The 24404-nt window shown below is 38.3% G+C and overlaps 1 protein-coding gene across 5 annotated transcripts in view; it reads right to left on the reverse strand.

Moving 5' to 3' along the window:
- Nucleotides 1-24404, reverse strand: part of SHISAL1 (shisa like 1) — a 129669-nt gene that overhangs the window by 32809 nt on the left and 72456 nt on the right. For 3 of the 5 annotated variants that reach the window (XM_087969479.1, XM_087969482.1, XM_087969480.1), the window contains exons 4-5: nt 19142-19447; nt 852-881 (exon numbers count right to left, since the gene is read on the reverse strand). In XM_087969479.1, the coding sequence (XP_087825605.1) occupies nt 852-881; nt 19142-19447 (336 nt within the window). The remainder of the gene's footprint in view (nt 1-851; nt 882-19141; nt 19448-24404) is intronic. The other 2 variants (XM_026677613.2, XM_026677614.2) reach the window with 1 other exon arrangement.

Here is a 24404-nt window from a genome sequence, read left to right on the forward strand (position 1 = left end):
CTGAGGAAGGCTCGGACGAGGGCTCTGCATCAGAGGCAGAGATGGGGCCAGGGCAGGCTGGCAGTCATCAGCGGCCTTCGGGCTCAGACAACAGTGAGGCGGGGGAGCTTCTGGAACTGGTTCCCAGCCTGTGCATGCCCAGAGCTGTCAAAAGGAAGGCACAATTAAGAACTCAGGGTTGACGTGGGAGTAAAAGGCCACATGTGGACAATGAATGGCCCCTCCCATCAGGATTAAAAGAGAAGCAAAAGGGGAAGGGGCTTTTGCAGGAAACAACTGACTCATTCGTTCATCTGTTCGTTCCAGCCTCGTGCAGATTTGTCTGTATAACCCAGCCCTTCCCTGTCAGCATTGAGTATGGAATTTTACCGGGTAGCATTCCAGGATTGATAAAGGTCTGAGCTAATTAGTATACCTTCACAAGACTGTTTGCCAAGCTGTTGGCTGACTGTGAATGAAATAAATTCACCTTAATGTAATAAAAGAGGTTTTTGCCGGGATTCAGAACTGACTTAGTGCTTTTGGGGGGGCCTAGGACAGAACAGTAGGTATGTATGTGTGTGGATATGTATGTATGCATGTATGTATGTATGTATGTATGTAGGTAGGTAGGTAGGTAGGTAGATAGATAGATAGATAGATAGATAGATAGATAGATAGATAGATAGATAGATAGATAGATAGATAGATAGATGTGGGGGAGGGGGGTGAGAACATAAAGGAAATACACATACACAAAACTTTTCTTGTACAAAAGAGGAGGGCACCTGGGGAAGAAAACCAGAGGGGTTGAGGACCCCATCACAGATATAATTGGAAGTATATAATCTGTGTGGGTTATATATGCTCACCTGATCCTAACATACGTTCCTCGTTTAATACTTCAGAAAGCAAATTAAAAACAAAACACAAAATCAAGTTAATAACATAGTAGCTTGCCTCATACATATTTCTCAATCCTAACCCTAACTCAAGAGTTGCCTGGTTGGCCGTAATGCTAACCCTAACCTCAAAGATGACCACGGATAGAGAAGAAAACCTTAGATTAGAAATTTTAAGGAAATCCAGAAGCTGAAAAGAAAACCTACACAGATTTTCCTTGCATTATTTATCTTACTCCATGATAGAAAAGCAGAAAATGGAAAACTGCATGGACATGTATTTTACCGTAAACATTTTGGTTTTGGCATCACCAAGAAACCTTGTTTGTGTAAAATCAGACTGCTATTATAGTATTAAGTTAAAATAACTTTCAATACAGAAACCACATTCTTTTTAAAATAAGAATTCCTATTAAAGGTTGAAAATACAAAGATACAAAAATATGAAAAATATAAAAAATAAAACGTGCAAATAGAAAAAAGGTAGGGGAAGGAAAAATATAAGGAAAAAGATGTATAAAGAAATGATTTTCCTCTTGTTCAAGACAACTATAGCAGTTTCAATAATTTATCACCTTCTCTAATATTTCAACTAAAGACCTTTTCATTCCATATCTTTCTTTCTTTCTTTCTTTCTTTCTTTCTTCTTTCTTTCTTTCTTTCTTCCTTCCTTCCTTCCTTCCTTCCTTCCTTCCTTCCTTCCTTCCTTCCTTCCTTCCTTCCTTCCTTCCTTCCTTCCTTCTTTCTTTCTTTCTTTCTTTCTTTCTTTCTTTCTTTCTTTCTTTCTTTCTTTCTTTTTCTTTCTTTCTTTCTTTCATCTATCTATCTATCTATCTATCTATCTATCTATCTATCTATCTATCTATCTATCTATCAGTAAACAAATAAAACAATTTCATATTTCTTTACAACAAAAAATATCTCTTCTTCCCATAATTTATATCTATACACAAAAGCATAATAATTGAAACTTAATCAAGGAAAATCTTTAAGAACTACCAGAAACGTATTAAAAATCTTGATCTTTAAGCTCTTCAAATAGCGTCCTATAAGTTATCATTTTTTCTTCATCTCCACTTCCTAAATTTTCTTAGCAAATTTAACACTTTCCTTCAATTGTAACACCATATCTTACCACTTTCTCTAAAAATGGAACAAAAAAAATCTTCTTCCCATACCTTATCTATAAACAAATTGTTAAAGGCTTGTCATTCATTCAGTTCTAATCAAGAATTTTTCTTTAAAAGTTACTAGATAAAAAAACATATTTTAATCCTGATTGAATAAACCAACTTTTATGTTTCTTCTTTTTCCTTTTAAAACTCCTTTTAAGTAATGTCCCAAAAATTTATTTCTTTTCCTTTTCTCTGCATGTTTTATTAGAATTTTCTTCATAATATAAAACATCTATTTGGTAAAACCAAGATATGAAAGTTGTCCAAGCCACTCTTCCGAGTTGAAAGCCACACATCCAACTATCTCTTCTGATTTATTATTTGTGTGTTTCTTTTAGCTATTAAAACTTCAGCCACTTTCATTTGTATACATCTTTGTCCTGGAAAACATATGATGGTCTAAGATGGATTACAACCAACTTTTATTTAACTTTTTAGGACTGACCCCTGGAAATATTTCATAATATTTATGAGAAAACAGTGAAAGGAAGGCAACTCAATTGGCGAACAGGCATTCACTGCACTCAAAAGTACTAATTAGATATATACACTTTTGATATAATTGTTACTCTTTTACTGTAACTTGTATGCAAATATAAATATCCTGATCCCTCATCTTTGTATGCCTGAAAAAGAGAAGGTGAAAGGAGGATATGGTTCACTTTTATCAAAATCAAAAGGTTTTATTTCAGAAGCAGTAACTCGGGACGGAAACCTGTATCAAATACCAACTGAAGGATGCACTTTCCACAATGTCACTTTTTTCTTCTGGGTGCATTTTGAGTGGGCAAAAGTCAACGTAAGACTCAGGGGTGGGATCCGACTGGTGTAACTACAAGTTCAGTGATTTGCATTTTGTTGCACGCGCGTGTGAAACGTCATCAGCTTGCTGCCTGGACAGCTGAGCAGCGCTGTGCACGGGTGTGCAGCGTTTGAAAAAGCACTTTTTTCCTGCTTTTTCAACCGCAGCTATGCTGTGCAAAGCAGCTGAGGTTGAAAAAGCAGGAAATAAAGGTCAGGTAAGAGCCCAGGCGGGCGGGTGAGCCAAAACAGCAGCAAACACAGAACCGGTTCTGTGCCTGCTGCTCTTCAGAGCTACCAGTTCTACAGAGCCGAACAGAACCGGTAGAATCCCACCCCTGGTAGGACCCACAATTTATGTTGCTTCTTGCTAATGTGGCAAAACTCTTCCACTCTGGTAAAGCTTTTGCTGTAAAATGTTTTGTTTAATTTGAAGAAAGCTTCACACCAAAACCTGACCGTCTCTTTCCTGACTTTATTTATGTTTTTCCAGGAGGGTCTACAAGAGAGTCAAAACAGTCAAGATGGCGTCCACAGTCAGGTGATTAAAGCCTTTCTTTTTGTGTGTTGTGACCTGCCCTCTTGGCTTTTCTGACTACTTCCGTATGTTTCCCATTCGTATTTATATTTCCTCATGCAAATATAATTCCCGGTGACTCTGTTTGGTTTCATTCCTCAGCCTCCTTTAGATTTTTTCCTCTAGGAGATTCACAAAATTCACATTTCAATAGCTCATGGGAGCAATGTGAACTGGAGAAAGGTAACACCTTCTGAGTTGAGTTCAGCTCAGCCCGTGGTGATTTCAGGTAGTTTTCTTGGAAGAATGGAAGAACTTTGTCATGACCTTCAACTGCTAACCAGGTCTGACACAGCTAAAATTGCTGAAGTTGAGTCACACTGGGGAAGTTCTGCTAGCTGATCTGTAGCTCATATTTTTGATGGCAACAGTACAGAAATAGTGAGTGTGATGTGATAGCTAATGTTGAAAAAAGCAGGAAAACCGGATTCTAGTCTACCTTTTGTCACAGAAGCTCACATGTCACTTAGGGCCTCTCTCTATCTCAGCCGAATCTACCTCACAGGCGGTTGTGAGGGAAAATAGATCTTCTCCTGCATTTAGAAAGAATTGCACACCTGATAAAAATACCATTTGCTATTGTCTTTTTAGCCTAATGGTAATGGTAACCCTAACTCTACGTAAAACCCCACTGAATTACAATATGGACTTCATTTATGGCTTATTCCTTCTGTTGTCTCCAAGACTTTTCCAATACATAAAAAACATCAGCGCATAAACAATTTATTAGAAATAATACACTACGACCCGGTGGACACTCATGCATGAAGCGCTGTACAAGTTGTCCTCGACTTACAGCAGTTCATTTAGTGACCGTTTTAAGATACAGCGGCACCAAGAAAAGTGACATGACCATTTTTCACACTTACGACTGTTAAGGCTTCCCCGTGGCCACACGATCAAAATTCAGACGCTTGGCAACGGACTCACATTTATGACAGTTGCTATTTTCCTGGGGTCGTGTGTTCAGCTTTTGTAACTTTCTGACCAGCAAAGTCAATGGGGAAGCCAGATTCACTTAACAACTGTTGTTACTGACTTAACAACTGCAGTGATTCCCTTAACAGCTGTGACAAGAAAAGTCCTGAAATGGGGCTAAGCTCGCTTTAAAAAGAAGGAATGTTGGGCTCAAATTTTGGTCGAAAATTGAGGGCTACCTGTATTAAACCAGGGATGGATATTGATAGTGTGTGTGGTCATAAAAATGAACACAAAAAACGGCTAGCTGGAATCCTGAAGATTTACTCAGCATATACTTGAAGTTGCCATTGTGAGTATACATACACACACACACACACACACACACACGCACACACATACACACACACATTCATGAAAAGGCATTGATGAACTATCCTAAGGTGACCAACTTTTTTACAATGAGAAGGACACAAATAAATTGAAGAAAAAAAACCAAAGCCACTTGTGCGTGGCGCACACTTGCACACGGTACACTCTTGCACATGGCACACTCTCTCAAAAGAATTCTCCTGTGTGGAGCCCATGGGTCTCATAATGGCGTCTCGTCACACTGTACCGAGCCTTGACGAATCGCCATGTCAAATACAAATACGTCACATCACACACAACGGATCGGATCGGCATCGATCAAATACGGAGATTTACAGATTAGTCTTCAAATATCAAAAAGGAGGACATGTAGGAGGACACTTTTTGAGAGAGGACAGAACTTACAAAAGAAGGACTGTTCTCTCTAAAGGAGGAAGGTTGGTCACCTTAACTATCCAGAACTTATGAAGATGGAAGAGGAGAAGAAAAAGAATAAGGAAATAGGAAGGAGCGGAAGAGGATTGTCTACTGACCGATGTTTCACTATCTCATCTGAAAGTCTGTGGAGATTCTCCAGGTCATCCAGGTCATGGTTGCCCCAAAGGTGCTTTTTCAGGAAGCAACTGTCCTGTCAGAGTTGAAGAAGCTTCTTGGATGAGAAGCGAAACGTCTTCAAAGAAAAAAAAGAAAGTCCAGGTGCCTCCTGAAAAAGCACCTTTGGGATTATCTCATCTGGTTTCCCCATCTATGCCTACCAGCTTCTTCTGCCTTCTCTTCACAACTCGGTGTTTCCTCTTCTTCCACAATCTGCCTCCTTATCACTGTCATTCTTTTCCCACCTGCAAACTGCTTCTGGGTCTGGCAACCTTCCCCTGGGGAGAAACCTACCATCGCAACTTTTTGCAAATCAACCTACAGCCCAATGAGAACCACAGTCATTAGGCATCAATGAACTGTTTACACGCTCCCTACTTTACAAGGAAAGCTGCAGAAATAAACAAGCCCCGTTACAAGGATGGAAGTAAACATTTTGTGGATCCATTCTTCTCCTTTGACAAAGAGGGTGCAACACAGCTAACAGGAACATTTGCCACTTGGCTGGGCCCATTTAGTAGGAAAGGACCTGGGGGAGAAGATGAGAGAGTAGCTATGAAAAAGTAATGTTAAAAGAAGGCTGGAAGAATCAGCCAAGACCTCCGCATAACAATGATAAATAATAAGATAAAGATGATCCAGAAGGTTAAAGAATGAACCGTAATTAAGAAAGAAAGAAGGAAAATATTGCTGTCCCATTATAGACCTTAGCATAAACACATGTAACCAAAAAAATAAATAAATCAGTCCAAAGTGCAATTGTATTAACTGTGAGGATATTTTCAATGAACAAGGTAAACAGATAGAGATGCAGGGATGGGCTTCAAAATTTTTAGCAAAGAGTTATCTACCCAGTTGCTGGGTGGGCGTGGCCTGGGTGGGCATGGCCTAGTTGGCCTCCTGCACCATGGCAGCGGGGTTTTTTCACCCTCCCCGGGGTCCGGAGGCTTTCCTCGAGCCCCCGAGTGGGTAAAAATGGCCACCCTGGGCTCCGGAGGCTTTCTGGAGGCCTGTTTTTCACCCTCCCCGAGCCTCCTCCCTGTACTTACCTGGGATCCAAAATGGGCTACGTGACGACTCCTGAGAGGGGAGGGGTAGGGTGGGTGGGACCAACCGGGATGGGATTTGCTGGTTCACTGAACCGGCCATAAAATTAGCTACCGGTTTGGTACAGGTTTGTCCAAACCAGGTTGAACTGGTAGCAGCCCACCCTTGGATAGATGTACCTACCGGTATGTATGTCAGGCATATACTGAAATATAATACATGTGCATATTTAGAAATGTGCAAATGCAGGCTGGTAGGAAAAGGAAGTTTGGGGAGAACCAGAATTAGCTGTGTCATAGCAGTTATTTTTTTAATACAATTCTTTAGCATGGGAAACATCTCTTGCAAACTCATGTAAATATTATCAGTCCTCTATTAAAAGGAAGCTTGGGGAACTTCAAAACAAGTGCCATTTATGGGAGGGCGGAGCTAGCGTCACGACGATACGGCATGCAATCTTGGAGGTCTGAGATCGCTGCCGATATCTTTGCTCCTGGACGGTCCAAGTGGATCTAAACCGTCCCGAAGAGACGGTGAATGTAAAGAGCACATCCTGTCGATCCCAGGGATACCGCAAAGTCCCTGGTAGATCCAGGAGAAGCTCCTCTTGCCAGCGGCAAAGAGGCAGCCATTAAAGCTACTGAAGTTGGGACAGCTCCGAAACGGAAGAGAGCAGAAAGAGAGAGTGTGCCGGTTTGGTGAGAACTTTTTTTTTCTTATTCTAAGATCTGAAAGGACACCCTAAGGAAAAGAAAGAATCTGTAAAAGTTTTGACAGAAGTTATTAAGCGGCGATTTTAAACAGGAATGTCAAAGTAATGTTTTTTTTCTCTCTCATTGCTGGATTTTCTATATATGATCTTGTATTTTGAAACTGGACTGGTTTTTTCGTTTATATCTATTTTTTTCTTCTCCTTTTTGATTTTGTAACATTTTAGGCTAGAGGTTCCCTTTAGTTATTTCATTTTTTAAAAAAAATATCTTTTTCTTTTTTTATTAATTCTTATTATATCCTGCTCAGAAAAGGGGGGGGGGAGTGAGAGCAAAGAAACTTTGTAACACTGCCAACTAGAGGGTTCAAAATATTCTATTTCCCTGTGACCAGACAAAGCTGAGAAAGAAAGAACAGAGACTCTTTTTCAAGGACATTGCTATTTGATAAGATAGAGGGAAGAGCATGGGAGAGTATTGCAGGTGCTCTTCTGGGTTTCTATCAACAGCTGGAGTCTGGTGTTGAAATGTAGGGGGGGGGAAAGGTGATAAGTTTTTGGAGAAGACAGTTATAATAAGAGCCTTGGATAATTAAACAAAGTGCAGTGTATCCTTTTTACTTTTCCTAAGTTGTGCTATCCCTCCTCATCAGCTTTATTGTATTTTTTTTAATCTTTTTTTTGTAATAACTATTTGGCTTTGTTGGAGCTTGTCTTTGTTTTTCTTTCTTTCTTTCTTTCTTGGAAGTCCAATCTCTACGTTTGCTTTTTATTTTAAAGGGAAAGCCTTAAAAGCCTTTTCCCCCCCTTTCCTGGTATTTTTGTTTTTTCATCTACCTTTCTGGTTTATTCTTATGCACTTTTTTCTATTTGAGACCTTTCAATTGGATTAAGGTGTTGAAGAACTTGAAGAATCTTTCCTTTTTCTTCTTCTTTTTTCTTAAGTCTTTTTCTTTATCTAACTATTGATTGGGTTAAGGTATACAAGAACCTGAAGAAATTTTGTCCTCCCTTCCCCCCCCTTTTTATTATTATTATTGGGCTTCTTTTTTTTACTATTTTTATTCTGAACTATAATTGGTTACTTCACAATTGGATTAAGGTTTAGAAGAACCAGAAGATTTTGAATTGCTTAAAATGAGTAGGAAATTTTACAGCTCCTGGTTCTTCAACTTCTACTTCTTCCTCTCCATCATCTGGAGGACAACGTTCAATACAGACAATGTTAAAGCAAGAAAAAGAACAAGAAAAAGTGACTCTGCAGATGATTATGCAAGGAATTCAAAATATTCAAGCAAGATCAGAGAATATTGAAAAGAGAATAGAGAACATCGAACAAAGAACAGAGAATTGAAGAAGAAGATAAACAAAGAGACAAGAAGATTGGAGATATTGATAATAGATTAACGGTGGTTGAACAAGATAAAAGTGGTATGTTGAGATGGGAGATGGATAGATCAGAATTCCATCTTAGATTCCAAAACGTAGAGGAAGAAAAAGGACAAAACCTAGCTGAGATAATGATAGAAATACTGGCTGAAGCTTTGGAAATAACTCAAGAAAAGATGATGGATGGAATAGATGAGGTTTATCGAGTTTTCACAAGATATGCGATGAGAAATAACTTACCAATAGAAGTTCACATTAGATTTACAAAGAAAGCCATTAAAACGCAAATATTGCAAGTGGCAAAAGAGAAAACATAGAAATACAAAGACAAGGAGATTGTGGTCTTGAAACAAATACCCAGAAGAGTGAGACAGATGAGAAGAGAATACCGATTCCTGACTAAAATGCTACTTAAAAAAGAGGTGAATTATAGATGGCTGATTCCAGAAGGTTTAATGTTCACATGGCAAGAACAGAGACACAGAATTGACTCAATTGAGAAAGTGGAATTATTTTATACAGAATTTTTTGGAAGGAAAGAGGAAGAGGCAGAAAAAGAGATCTCACTAATTGAATTCCAAGAGGACTGTCATATGGCGACTGAAAAAGAAGAAAGTGCAGTAGGTGGAAAGGTGGAAGCCAAAGAACAATGTGAATTAAGATCTACGAGAGCTGCTAAACCTAACTATAAAATATAACCATTGAAGAGAAAAAACTGATTACAATTAATATAAATGGACTTAACTCAGCTGTTAAAAGAAGGAAAACCTTTCATAAATTGGAGAAATTAAAATTTGATATGATCTGTCTACAAGAAGTACATATTAAAAAACAATATGAACAATTGGTGGTACAGCCAAAATTAGGGAAAATATTTACTTCCTTGACACAATGTAAGAAAAGAGGAGTGGTTTTATATATTAAAGAGACCACCCCAGGAAAATTGATCTATACCGATGATGATGGAAGAATACTAATGGTGGAAATAATGGGCAATAATATGAAAACACTCCTGATTGCAATTTATGCTCCAAATGACAAACAAGAAGAATTTTACAAAAAATTACATATGAAAATAATTGAACTGGACTATGCTAATATAGTTATGATGGGAGATTTTTAATGGAATTGTAGACAATAAACTGTCTACACAGCACAGAAAACAATAAAGAAAACAGAAAGACTCTCCTAAATCTTTTTAGAATGGTAGATGAAATAAACTTAAAAGATACATGAAGAGAAAGAAATGCTAAAACTAAACAATACACCTTCTATTCAAATAGACAGTTATCATGGTCCAGAATAGATATGATATGGATGTCAACAGAATTAATATCTAACATTCAAGAAATAAATATTGAAACAAGTACTTGGGCAGATCACAATCCAATGACAATTAAATGGAAAGGACAAAAGAAGATCTAGATGGACGTTAAATAATACTATTTTAAAGGAAAAGACTTCACACAGTGGATGGAGAAAGAATTGGCTTTTTCTTTAGAGAAACAAAAAAGTACATCAATTCAGAATGTATGGGATACAGTGAAGGCATATGTTAGAGGCTTGATAATAGACTATACAAGGAAAAGGAATACTATGAAAAGGCTAGCCTCTAGGCCCTAGAGGATGAGCATAAAAGATTTGAAAAAGAGCTACAGAAAAACAAAAGAACATCAAGCTAAAATGGATATAATTAAACACAAAATGGGTCAAATAGAAAAAGAAGAATTAGCACAGAAAATTAGAGGTGCTAAACAGAACTACTTTGAAGATGCAAACAAATCAGGTAGATGGTTAGCATACAAATTGAGAAAGGAGAAAGAATCAAGGAAAATATTGCAATTAATAGATGACCAAGGCCAAGTTTGCCATGGTAGCAAAGAGAAGAAGGAAACCATTCGAGGCTTCTATGGGAAATTATATATGCAAGAGAATATTGATGAAGAAAGAGTTAAGTAGTACTTACAGAATGCTAATTTACCTCAGATACCTAAAGAGACTGAAAAAATGTTAGAAAGCAATATAACGATGATGGAGCTAACTGAAGCACTCAAGAAGCAAAATAATGGAAAGGCACCAGGTCCAGATGGACTTCCGGCAGAATTTTATAAAACATTACAAGAATCGTTGAATCTTCCATTGCTAGAAGTTATGAATGAAGTTATGTTAAAGAAGAAGATACCTAAATCATGGTCAGAAGCCTATATTACACTTATTCCAAAAGAGGAGGCCGACCCATTACAAATTAAGAACTATAGACCCATTTCTCTACTAAATGCAGATTACAAAATCTTTGCTTCAATATTGGCAGAAAGACTTTAAAAATATTTAAATAATTTTATCCATCCTGATCAAAATGGATTTCTGCCAAAGAGACAAATTAAAGACAATATGAGAGTAAACTTGGACACCTTGGAATACTACGAGGCACATCCTGAAAAACAAATGGCTCTGATATTTCTAGATGCACAGAAGGCATTTGATAATGTGAATTGGCAATTCATGTTATTACTGTTGGAACAGATGGGTTTTGCTAGAAAATTTATTCAGGCAATAGAAGCTATATACTATAAGCAAACGGCAAAGGTAATGATAGAGGGAGAACTGACAGACTCTATTAATATAAGAAAAAGAACAAGACAAGGGTGCCCACTATCACCTTTGTTGTTTGTGTTAACTTTGGAAGTGTTAAACAGAAATATTAGAGATGAAAAGAATATAAAAGGAATGAAAATAAAAAAGAAAGAATTTAAGCTGCAAGCATTTGCGGATGATCTGGTTTTCATTTTAGAAGACCCTTTAGAAACAGCATCAAAATTGATAGAAAAGATAGAGACATATGGAAAGGTGGCTGGTTTGAAAATAAATAAAGATAAGACAAAGATTTTGACAAAGAATATGCTATTAAGATAAAAGGAAGAACTGGCAGACCTATTGAAAATTCAAGTCACGAATAAGATCAAGTACTTGGGGATATATTTGACAGCAAGATGTAGTACATTAAAAGAGAATAATTATATTAAACTTAAACAGCAGATAGCGCTAGATTTGGCGAAATGGGAAAACTTACAACTATCACTAATAGGAAGAATTTCAACAATCAAGATGAATATATTACCCAGAATTTTATATTTGTTTCAAACAATTCCAATTAGGCTTGGAAAAGACTACTTTGAAGATTTATATAAAATTGTGTTGAAATATATATGGCAAGGTAAGAAAGCAAGAATAAAGTTAAAACTTTTGCAAGATGCTAGAATTAGAGGAGGATTTGGTTTGCCTAATTGGGAATTGTAGTACCAAGCTACAAATCTGATGTGGGTTAAGGAATGGATAACACTAAGAAATGCTAGATTGTTGACATTAGAAGGACATGATTTGTTGTTGGGGTGGCATGCTTTTTTATGGTACAAAGGAACTAAAACACAGGGGTATTTTAGAAGACATTATATATGGAAGTCTCTGTGGTTAAACTGGGAGAAGATTAAAAGACAATGTTATTTGAAAATTCCAGTCTGGTTATCGACTATTGAAGCATTTTCATATCCTATAATATACAAAAAGGAACAGTTAGATATGGTGAAATATTGAATGAAAAGGGTGAACTTAAATCTATGCAAAAACTAGACGAACAAGGTATAAAGATGAATTGGTTTTCATATGCGCAAATACATTCAAGGTATGATAAAGATTCTAAAACAGAAGGTTTCTATGATAAACTGACTGACTTAGATAAGATTTTGACAGGTACTGATGAAAAGGTGATTAAAAAATTATACGGTTATTTACTGGGAATTAAACTAGAGGAAGAACAAGTTAAAGAAACTATGATTGCTTGGGGGAAGAATTTTGGATATGGGGTTGATTTAGAGAAATGGCAAAAATTGTGGTCTCAAAATTATAAAATGACAATGTCAACAGCATATAAAGAAAATTTGTATAAGATGTTTTACAGGTGGCATTTTCCCCTGACAAGAATAGCAAGAATGTTCAAGAATAAATCCGAAAAATGTTGGAAATGTCATCAGACACCTGGCTCATATTACCATCTGTGGTGGACTTGTGCGGATGCTAAAAAATACTGGACTAAAATCCACATGTGGTTGGAAAAAATGACAAAAAAATATAGACTTGAAACCAGAGATATTTTTATTGGGAATTTTACCTGAAATATATAATAAAGACTTGAAATACCTGATTGTAAATGTATTAACAGCGGCTAGGATTGTATTTGCTAAAAACTGGAAAAATGAGAAAATACCATCACAGGAGGAAATCATTAAGAAAATATTGGAATGTGCTGAAATGAGTAGATTGACATTTGAAATTAGAGAACAAGAGGATAAACAATTTTATAAAATTAGGGATCTTTTCTATCAATGGTTAGACAATAAAGTACAGTAATGAAATATGTAGACTTTTAGAAAATAATAAATATATAAAGATGTACTTCTTTCTTATTATATCTACAAAATGATTTTAGGATAGATTTGGGATGATAATATGAACTGTTATAAAATAAACTAAGTAAATTATGGTTATCTTGTAAAACATGAATGAATAAAAGTATAGTCAAATGATTGATTAATAATGATACTAAGGTATTTAATTTTTGATTGACAATATGAGATTATATGTAATGTAATTGTAATTGAAGACTACAAAATGGAAGCACAAAACAATTTGTAAACCAACCGGCACACTTTATGTACACCTATGGAAGATAGCTTGATGTTTTTATGTTTTGTTTGTTTATATTTGTTTTTAAAAACCAATTAAAAAAAACAAACAAGTGCCATTTATAACTTGACACTACGCACAAAATATCTGCAGGTTTTCTCCTGCAAGAATCTAGGCCATTAAGTTTGCAGAGGATGAAAAGGAGCAGAGCTTGTTTAGCTAAAATCCATCACACTTTTTAAAAAAATCACTTCTCCCATCACAAGGTCTATGTAGGCTGCGTGAAGGCCTGGAGGTGCTCCTTTTTCTACATTACTGCAACAGGCACTGAGAATGTATGGGTTCTTTTTAACCTGGGGAATGGATGGTTGGCTACCCATGTCAAAAAGCTTTCTTCAATTATAGAGGTCGTTCACCAGCACGTGGATTAATTATTCATCAACCCTGGACAGAGCATATTGGAAAAAATGTTTTCTTCAATACCTTTACAGAGGCCAGTCTCAGCTCTTTCTGGGGAAAGCATTCAGCATTGTAATGTTTAGGAAACTAATCATGTCATCTTTACCATTACTCTTCTGATCGGTAATGGCTTTGCAGAATTCATGACACAGCTTCATATGTGTGTGTGTGTGTATGGTATTCAGCTTTGTTCGGGTATTTTCCCACATCTTAGTTGTACTTTTAAAGTTGTAGTGATGTTTCGGCAGAATCTTTAAAAGCACAACTATAAAAGTACAACTATAAAGACATGGGAAAATACTCGAACAAAGCTGAATACCATAAATATAAATACCAGCGAACATAATATATATATATATATGGATATATATATATATATATATATATATATATATATATATATATATATATATGTTTTCTTAAGTTTTGGTACTTCATGTAAGTGTTCGGCTTGGTTGGGTATTTTCCCACGTCATTGTAGTTGTTCTTTAAAGTTGTAGCGTTTCAGCAGAATCTCATCTGCCATCATCAGGCTTCTGTTGTGTCCGTCGGAGTCAGATTTTACAGTAGTTTCAGATTTGAATTTGGGGCAGCCTATTGCTGTGCCAGAATGGTTTTCTTCATCCTGATTGGTTGCTTGGTCTGTGTTTATTGGTCTCGAGTTTGCTGTGTTCTGCGATTGGTGTCTCTAATATCTTCTGTCTGTTTTTGGCTCTTTTTGTATCTTGATTGGCTGGCAGCATGTGTTGCAATGGAGGCCTTTAGTGCCTTTTTTCAATCTCTATGGCTTCTCTGATGATTCTGTGATTAGACCAGAAAGAGACCAGAAAGAGACCAGAAAAAGACCAGAAAGCATGAACAGAAGAGATGATTCCACCAGGCTGTCAATCATTTGGAAGCCTGCACTCACAAACAAAAAATCTCCACACCACAAGCCAGGCAAACACCTGGACACAAACAGATCCCCCTGATACCTCCAGCTCAAACACACCCCAACCAGGCACCCAGATGAAACCCAGCTTCCTAACTAATGATAGCCGTCCATTTACCCGAAGCCAAGCTGCACTAAAGGCCTCCATTAAAGCAACACAATGCTGCCAGCCAATCAAGATACAAAAAGAGCCAAAAAACAGACAGAAGATATTAGAGACACCAATCAAGCAGAACACAGCAAACTCCGAGACCAATAAACACAGACCAAGACCCCCAACCAATCAGGATGAAGAAAAACCATTCTGGCACAGCAATAGGCTGCCCCAAATTCAAATCTGAAACTACTGTAAAAGTCTGACTCACAGACGGACACAATACAGAAGCCTGATGATGGCAGATGAGATTCTGCTGAAACGTTGCTACAACTTTAAAAGAACAACTACAATGGCGTGGGAAAATACCGAACCAAGCCGAACACCATACATATATATATATATATATATATATATATATATATATATATATATATATATATATATATATATATATATATATATATAATATATATATATATATTCTGGCATCTCATCTGCCAATAGGCTTCTATATATATTATATATATATTCTGCAATAGGCTGCCCCAAATTTAAATCTGAAACCACTGTAAAAGTCTGACTCACAGATGAACACTATACAGAAGCCTGATGATGGCAGATGAGATTCTGCCGAAACGTTGCTACAACTTTAAAACCACAACTACTATGACGTGGGAAAATACCTGAACTAAGCCGAATGCCATACATATAAGTACCATGAAAACTTAAGAAATATATATATATATATATATATATATATATATATATATATATATATATATATATATATATATATATATATATATATATATATATATCTGGAACATGCTCTTGGAAAGCACCCCCCTTGTTAATAGCCCCAGAAAGATTGAGCCATCCTATCTACAAGACAAAAGGCCTTCAACTCCAGGGTGATAGGATTAGCCCTCACTCAAGATCCAAACCAGGACAAAGCCATTAAGCCATAATAGGAATTGTCCAACATCCTTTCAGAACACAAGCCTCTTCATTGCATCATCACCCAGCAAGATTCAACCAAGCCTGGGATACAGACAGCCTACAAGGTTAGCTGGACCCCCGCATAGCCTCCTGGGAGTCTGACAACCAATAGGATACATTTCTTGCCCAGGAACAGGAAGCTCTAGGGCATAAATATCTCTCACTCTCCACTCCATGTGTTCAGCTGCACCCGGACCATGTGCTTAATGGTTCTGCTGCATTAAACCAGTTTTCCAAGCAGCCTCCATGTTTCCAAGTGTCTTTCTCCCCGCTTGGAACTGAACCCAGATGGACATTTCTTCCAACAGTCATCACAGCTCTTTCCATTTGTATCTAAGGAAAACCAGTGGAAAAGCTGGCTCTTAGGATGCTCTGTGTAGCAGTTTTGCAAAATTAGTTGGGTAGGTACTTAACTGCCTTACTGCTATTCAAACAGATTCTGTAAGGGTTAGATTAAACCTGCCCTTGAGTGTGTGTGGATATTTTCATCTTCTTGTACATTCATACTGCATGCCCTGAATATTTTTTTTCCCTACAAAATCAAATGCACACATTTGCAAGGGAGATTGCATCACTTAGCATACGTTTGCCGTTTCTTTGGGATGGATACATATGCAACAGATCAAGTAACTAAAATTTCACATTTTTCTGTGTGTTTGTCATTCCAATAGGCTTAATTAATCATGCATCCCAATCAAAGGCAAAATATAGAGCTACAAACTATTATCTAGACTGCTAGTGCACAGTTCAATTGCTCTTTCTGCTTTCTCTAAATTGGTCCAAAGGAAATATTTTCCACTCAATGCCAAAACTATGAATTTCCCCCCTTGAAAATAGAACATCAGACATGTTCCCATTCTTTTGTAATCTTATTAATTTCTGAAATCCCAGCTAGTTATCAGCATCTAGCTGTGTTGGCTCTCTGCCAAAAGCTAATCCTTGAGGGATGGGAGACCACAAGAAAATCCCAAGTTGTTAGGTTAAAAACCAAGGTAAGCGGTGGCAAAAAATGACTTCTGTAAGGTTGCCAAAAGGATTTTACCGCTGCTGCCCATCGTTACCTTGGTTAGAACTCAAAACTAAATCTATTTGTCTCTTCAAACAAAACTGCTCCATTTGTTTCATTGTTCTCTTTGGGCAAGGATGAAAGAGGCAAAAAAACCAGCATTGTAGCTAGGACAATATGCCACAAAATATTTCATGTTTGTAAAACAATGAATTTGTTGGCGTTTTCCTTCTTCTTTTACATCTGAGAATCTGCTTTTCCAATACTCAGCAAAGCCCCATTTTGGTTCCTTTCTCCTTCTCTCCTTCTCCAACTTTCCTCAAACCCACATGTCTTCCACCTTCCTTTTTTGTTGCAGCAGGAAAATTGAGGCCTTCGATGGTGTCCAGAAAATCCACATGGTGGCTATGATGTTGTGAAGGAAGCTCCGCCCAGTTTTGATGGGCACTGTGGCTGCCATCTTACCTTTCTGAACTCTACTCTTCGGATACTCCTGGAAGCACCCCAAACCCCAGCAACATGGATTGACCTCTTCTCCATGCAATGATCGAGGGTTGCCGTTTTTAAAAAAAGGAACACAAAGCAATGACCCACATTTTCTGGTATTTCTACTGTTTTCTATATCCTTTTAAAATGTATCATCATCCCTATCAAGATGAAGGCCACAAATGTTCTAAAGAAGTTCTGTCCCCTCCTTAAAACTGAAGAAAACTGAGGTTTAATCCTAGATTTCCATGGCCAGTTTATGGCTCTTCCAGTTTAAGCTCTTGAGTTAAGTTTAAGGCTGTCAGTTCCCATTACACAGTTATATATGCCTACTAGCTTGATTTTTGTTTACACGCACGCCCACCCCACACCCATCTTAATCCCAAAGGCCACCTAGGTAGAAGGCCTCGATGTCCACAGCTTCATTAATGCTGACTACTGAACGATTTTCCAAGTGCAGAGAATTTTCCTCCCAAAACCACTGGATGTGCCCCCATGGGATTTTGGGGGTGAATGAGGTGGCCTGGTGTCCAACTGATGCATGTTCAGAGCCTGAAGTAGAACTCAAGGAAGGGCTGTTGGTACTACCCTCAAGTGGCTACCTGGAGATGCTTCTGCCTGAGCCTGCAAGTTGCTGGGCAAGCCCCTTGAACCTGCACTTAGCTTCTGACCAAACTATCCTTAAAAGGCAACAGCTCATGTAGGATGGAGACCCCAGAGGCAGCAGGACATTAACTCCCTTATGGTGTTGTAATGACGAGGCAGTCGAGTTGTTTGATCATGATCAACTGAATCATGATGAACTTTATTGGAGTCTAGTCTTGCATTTATACACATTTTTAATTATCCTCCAACATTGGTTAACTTTGGTTACTGCTTAACTTTCGTTACTGTTTAGCATAATAGTAATTAACACAATTAATTATCTCTAGTTAAAGTCTAACGTATGTTTACTTCCTCTCTCTAATCCTCCTTTAGATTAGTGACTTTGTTTGCCTGAGTTGTATTTGCTTGGAAACATTCTTTATCTGAGGTTTGCCATCTGAGATAGGAACATTCCTGCAATTACAACTCTACATTATGGTTAGAGCCATGCTGGAGTAAAATGTGGAAACACCCCTCCGCCCCCAATGATCTTGCCTCCTGACCTTGGATCTCTGCACACTTCTCCCTTTGGGCCACGCTGCTTGCCTTCAGTGATCAATTAGCCCCTCTGCTGCTGAGAGTTTGGGAAGTGGGGTGTGTGTGTGTGTGTCCTGAAATTGTCTCTGGCCTTTTGTCCTGGGAACCATGATGGCGCTTGTGGGAGTCTCAGAGGGCAGACATACTTATTCTCTCAGGATGCTTGAAGCCAGGTGGCTTGGAATTCCTACATTTATTCTAGCCAATCTACCAGCTCTTTGTGAAAACTTGCTTTGCTGGTTTTCTTGGCAGATGCAGAGAACGATTAGCCACTGCTTCAGAGGTGGTATTCAGCAGGTTCTGACCAGTTCTGGAGAACCGATAGCGGAAATTTTGAGTAGTTCGGAATATCACCTCTGACTGGCCCCGCCCCTATCTATTCTCTGTCTTCCATTAAGTCCCAGCTGATTGGCTGGGTCTTCTTTGGTTGCCCTGCACAGGAGAACGGAGCTGGAAAGCAGGTTAGTGGGGTGGGGAGGGAATGGGATTTTGCGGTATCCTTCCCCTGCCACGCCCACCAAGCCATGCCACACCCACAGAACCAGCGGTAAATTTTTTTTGAATCCCATCACTGTACTGTTTTCTTCTGGAATGTCGTTTGATTTCCCAGTCTGCCTTGCCATCTTGATTATGCCCTGTGGCTGCTCCATCCAAATATGGAGCTTATCTTCTGACACTTAAGGAAACAGGCATTACATGGTCATGATCATCTCTGGAGGCTTCAACCATTGAAACAAAATCACATTGCTCTGATAAGGCATCTGATAAGAACTATCTATCAGATAAAAGATTAGGGTATGGAAAAAAAAAAAAAAGAAGAATGCCTTGAGAAACTTACCAGGCAGTTGAGCTTGGGAAAGACATCAGTGGTGGAGTTAAAGCTTCTCCTTTTAACGTGTGGGCAGCCTGGGATGGTTGAGAGGCAGGCTGAGAATGCGCCTGAGTCTCTACTTGCCTTGAGTCCTGAGTTGGTTTAATCCACCGGCTTGTTTCCGGTTTCATCCATTTCCCCTGGATTCCCCATCGGGCCATGTAAACTTTGCAAATGTCGTAGTTCATGGAGGAGTAATATAAAAGGTCCAGAACCAGCAAGACTACAACGAAAAACCCATAGACCCAAACGCCTAACAGTGCACTGTAATTGCTGTAGAAAGAGAAGAGAAAGCTGCTGTTAGAAAGGGACCGTTGACGCATTGCTTCCTGCTCCTCTAATTAGGCTCTTAAAGCTGTGAAATATACAGCTATTATCAGTGGTGCGATTCTACCGGTTCGGACCGGTTCGCATGAACTGGTAGTTCTGGTAAACCCTGCCCTTTTCCTGTGCTTTATTTCTTTGTTTTTGAGCACAGATGATTTGCGCAGCAGAGCAGTTTGCCACACATCAGCTGTTTTACTCACCGGGGCTGCAGCAGAAGATAGCTAAAAATGGTCTTTTCCAAATGCTGGGTGTGCGCGTGAAGCGAACCAGTTGTTACACTGAACCGGTTGTTACACTGGTTGAATCGTACCACTGGTTACTGTGATCCATGTTTCTACCTCTGCTTCTGCTTCTTTTCTTGCCAAAAGTGAAACCAGCATGCTCAGACTCCTATGCGGCTTCCTGCAACATTGCACACACCTTGCCTAGCTTCAACAAGAGGACGGGATATCTGCCTATGACAGATAGTACATCTTGATGTTCTGTGTGGTGTGCTATGGTGGCACAGTGGTTAGAATGCTGCATTGCAGGCTACTTCTGCCGGCTGCCGGCTGCCGGCAATTTGGCAGTTCGATTCTCACCGGTTCAAGGTTGACTCAGCCTTCCATCCTTCGGAGGTTAGTAAACTGAAGACCCAGATTATTGGGGGCAATTATAATACTCTGTGAAACCACTTACAGAGGGCTGTAAAGCACCATGAAGTGGTATGTAAGTCTAAGCGCTATTGCTATTGATGTCCATCGATAAGAGAAACAAACACACACACTGCAAAAACTTGGACAGACTAACTCACTGCCATGGCTGGGAAGGGGAAATTTGGACTCTTTGAAATCTGGAATCTTTGAAATGGGATGGACTAAGCCAGTGTTTCTCAATGTCAGCAAATTTAAGATGTGTGGGCTTCAACTCCTAAAATTCTGCAGCCAGCATAGGGAATTCTGGAAGTTGAAGTTCACACATCTTCAAGATGCTGAGGTTGAAAAACACTGGTATAGATGAAGTTTCTGGAAGTTTTTCCTGTCCCGTGACTTCTTTGAAAAGGCAAATAATTGGGAGCAGAGAACTTCTTTTGCATCACATAGCCTAAAGAATGCAGTTCGGAAATCCTATGTTTCAATGCCATCCATTGAAAAAAAATAATTTGGTGGGGAAAAGATTAAAGAAACTAGACAACATTAAAGGAAACTTTCTCCCTTTTCTTTATCCAATGTTTCTTTTTTAGACATTCAAGACATTCAAATTTTTCAATATGATTTTGCCAATTGCAGAGTTTGGCCTATGAAAAATACAGGATTGCTAAGTGGCTCCCTAGTTTTGCATTCCAATATGTGTGTTGTTGTTTTTTACCCAGAGTTCTGCTTCTAGCAATGCTTTGTAAAATGTATTACATTATACTACTAATTAGATTCACAGCCTGCTTCATTTCTGTCCTACATTTCTTCTGTATAGGCTCTCCAGAAAGTCATTTACAATCGGACAGAGATGACATCGAGGGTGGGATCGAAAGCATTTTCACATACATAGGTATTGGTTCAATGAATAGAGAAATGTAGAAGCAAAAAGCTCTTGGATCAAATCGTGTTGTTTTTTTTTAAAAAAAAATTGAACTTTTAAGCGTTTTCCTCTTCCAAATAGGATCAATTTTCTTTTCAGAAGCTGCCTATCGCTAACTCGGTTTTAAAAACCCAACACATTTCTATTTGCAGGAATCTTTTCACTTCCTCCGTAGGAGGGCTTTCTATAAAAGGTTTATGTTGCTCAAGTACAATCAACCAAAGGAAAACATTTTCCAGTTGAACTATAGTTAACTCTTCTATTACGTTGAGTAAGAGAGGAGGAACGGAATCAGCTCAAAGGATTCCAAGTCTACGAAGTTTGTGGTCAAAGCAGTAGAAACATCAGTACAACAAAGATGCAGGATGCTCAGAATAACGAATGCCATTTTTCCATACGGATTTGAAATATCTGCTGGTTGGGTGCAAAATCAGATCAAAACAATAAAAAGTCCCATGGATCTTAGTGTGGGTCTTAGCAGATAATCAGCATTTAAGAAACCTGAAGTGATCTAGATTAAAGAATCTAATTTAATATTTGGAAGGGAAATTCTATTCCTTTATACAGTATTTTCTAGAAGGACCACCAGATTCTGTAACAGCTTTGCTCCCCATGCCATCCATCTGGTAAACTTGCGAGATTCGTTTTTCTCGTCACGTGCATGTATACATCCGAATTAGACTGTGTTGTTTCTCTGTGTCATATAATATATGTGGGTATGTGGGTATATGCATATTTATTTATTTATTTATTTATTTATTTATTTATTTATTTATTTGTCTGTCATGTTTATGTAGTGTATATTGGAGGTGGTGACCTTTTGAGAACTGTACGCATTAAAATTTCCTTTTACTCTTATGCTGATTTGTGTACATTTAAAGTGACAATAAAGCTAGTCTAAGTCTTTCTCTGGTATATTCTGATACATTTTAAGTTACTAATGCTTTTATGTTTTTAACTGACATTTTATGTTACTGAAGCTCCTTTTTTCTTGTTTTACTTATAGCCATAAAGTGTTTTAGAAGTGACAAGCAAATTTTCATATATCCTTCGATTTTATTCTTCTATCTTTTCCTCCCCTCTTTTCCAATGTTGTTTCAGTACATCTTCAGTATTATTGGTTCTCTTCCTATCCCCTTAAGAATGTAAGTTTCTCAGATGGGCACTCAACCAAGACCCACCTTTCTCTGGTCACAAGCTTATAAATATATTTTAAAATCCCTTCTGTTTCACCCTTCAAGACCTTCGTTAAGTGCCAAAACTCTGGAATATCATACCTAGCTCTGTTCCACTTGCCATTATTGTAATAATCAATTTCTTGACTACTAAAGCTTGTTAGGATATTCTTTCTAATGCTGTTCCTGTAATTTCATTTGTTTGTAATGTCCTACTTGCTTTAAGCTTACCTATGTACAAGAAATATACAATATATGTATATTTAAAAAACTGAATTAAAGTGTCTTAGAAGAGGAGGGTATGACAAGCTAAAAAGAGAGATGCCTATGATATGCTTCTCTTAATTTCAGCATTTAACATAAAGTATTATTGTTTATTCCCCATCTGCAACTGCTGCATATCTTTAACTGAGACAGAAAAGCAGGAAATCCCAGTGCGATAATCTGTCATTCTGTTAATGTACAATATATAAGAAACATGATAATTCTTTGTAATATATTATTATTGATTATTAAATTCCTATCCTAGAGGAGAATCTGTGGCTGAGTACTATAATAGTGATTTGAAACCACAATAATACGTTTTTGTAGTGCACAACTCGTTCTTATGCAGCTCGACTACTCAATGTAAAAATTTGGATTCTGCAAAGTGATTCTTCCTTGGCATAAACTACATAATTCTGCATTCAATTGCTATAGTGTTTAAGATGCTGGCCTAGTGACCAGGAGATGGTGAATTCTAGTCCTCCCTTAGGCATGAAAGCTAGCTGGGTGACTTTGGGTCAGTCACTCTCTCTCAGCCTAATCCAACTCTGAGTATGTTGTTGTGGCGAAAATAGGAGACAGGAAAATTAAGTGTGTGTGACACACACACATACATGCACACACTCACACATACTAAATAAAAGGTTAGATAATACCAGGAAACAGTAGAATAGAAGACAAAGAATGAGAGAAGATGACAAAAGTATCAAGATCTAAAAAGTGAAATTGAAAGGTTATGGCATAAGCCACTCCTGGTGATCCAAATCATTATCAGCACAAACCAAAAAACTTGGATGACACTTAGAAAATCTGCACATTGACAAAATTTCCATCTGTCAACTACAAAAGGCCAGAAAAAAATAATAAGAGAGTTAGAAGGACCTTGGAGGTCTTCAATCCCGTGCTCAGACAGGAGACCCTACACTAATGGCAGGGACGGAGCATCACGATTTCTGAAGGCAAACTATTCCACTGGTTAGTCTCACTGTCAGGACATTTCTCCTTAGTCCTAGGTTGGATGTCTCCTTGATTTAATTTCCATCCATTGCTTCTTATCCTGCTTTCAGATGTGTCAAACTCAAGGCCCACGGGATAGATCTGGCCTGCAGGGTGCTTAGATCTGGCTTGCTGGGCTAACCTGGAACAGCAAAGGACCGGCTCTGCCAGTGAAAACGGAGGTTGGGAAGGATGCACGTGCCCCCCCCCCCCGAGCTCTGTTTTAGCTGGCAGAGTTGCAGAAGGTCGTTGCAGCTGAAAACGGAGCTCAGGAGCCCACTTTTGCTGGCAGAACACTCGGGCCGCCACAGGCACCCCCAACATGAGTGATGTTCAGCTGCCACGCCCACCTGGCCATGCCCCCCCCCCGAGGTCAAACACAACCCTGATGTGGCCCTCAATGTAATCGAGTTTGAACAGCCCCCTGCTTTGGAGAATAGATTGACAGGCCTTTTGTTCATAACATGCCAAATATCACAGTTATTGAAAAGAAGAAGGCCTGGTTCATTGATTTTGCTATTCTGGGAGTCGTTAGGATAGAGGAAAAACAATTGGGAAAAATTATGAAATACTGGGGCTTGCAGATTGAAGGTCAGCACTTTTGAAAAAATAAATCCCTTGTTATAGTGATCACGACTGGAGCTCTCGGAGAGATACTTAAAGGTGGAATGGGACAACTTGCCATGGCCAAATCGCCGCAGGATAATTCGTCACAGGACAATTCAACAATTCAAATTAATTATTTAAAATAATTTAAAAATCTTTTAATTTTTGTCATTCCCATTTCATTTTGTCCCTCTTTCTGCACCTTTTTTTAATGATTCTATTCCACCATTTCTTCAATATTACTGTAACTCCTGTCCCGCAACAACTTGTCTCATGGCAAATTGGCCATGGAAAGTTGTCACAGCAAG

The sequence above is a fragment of the Notechis scutatus genome, chromosome 6, assembly GCF_049901735.1.
Source record: "Notechis scutatus isolate UNSWTSFEM ecotype Mainland chromosome 6, rNotScu1.2, whole genome shotgun sequence".
Taxonomy (NCBI): domain Eukaryota; kingdom Metazoa; phylum Chordata; class Lepidosauria; order Squamata; family Elapidae; genus Notechis; species Notechis scutatus.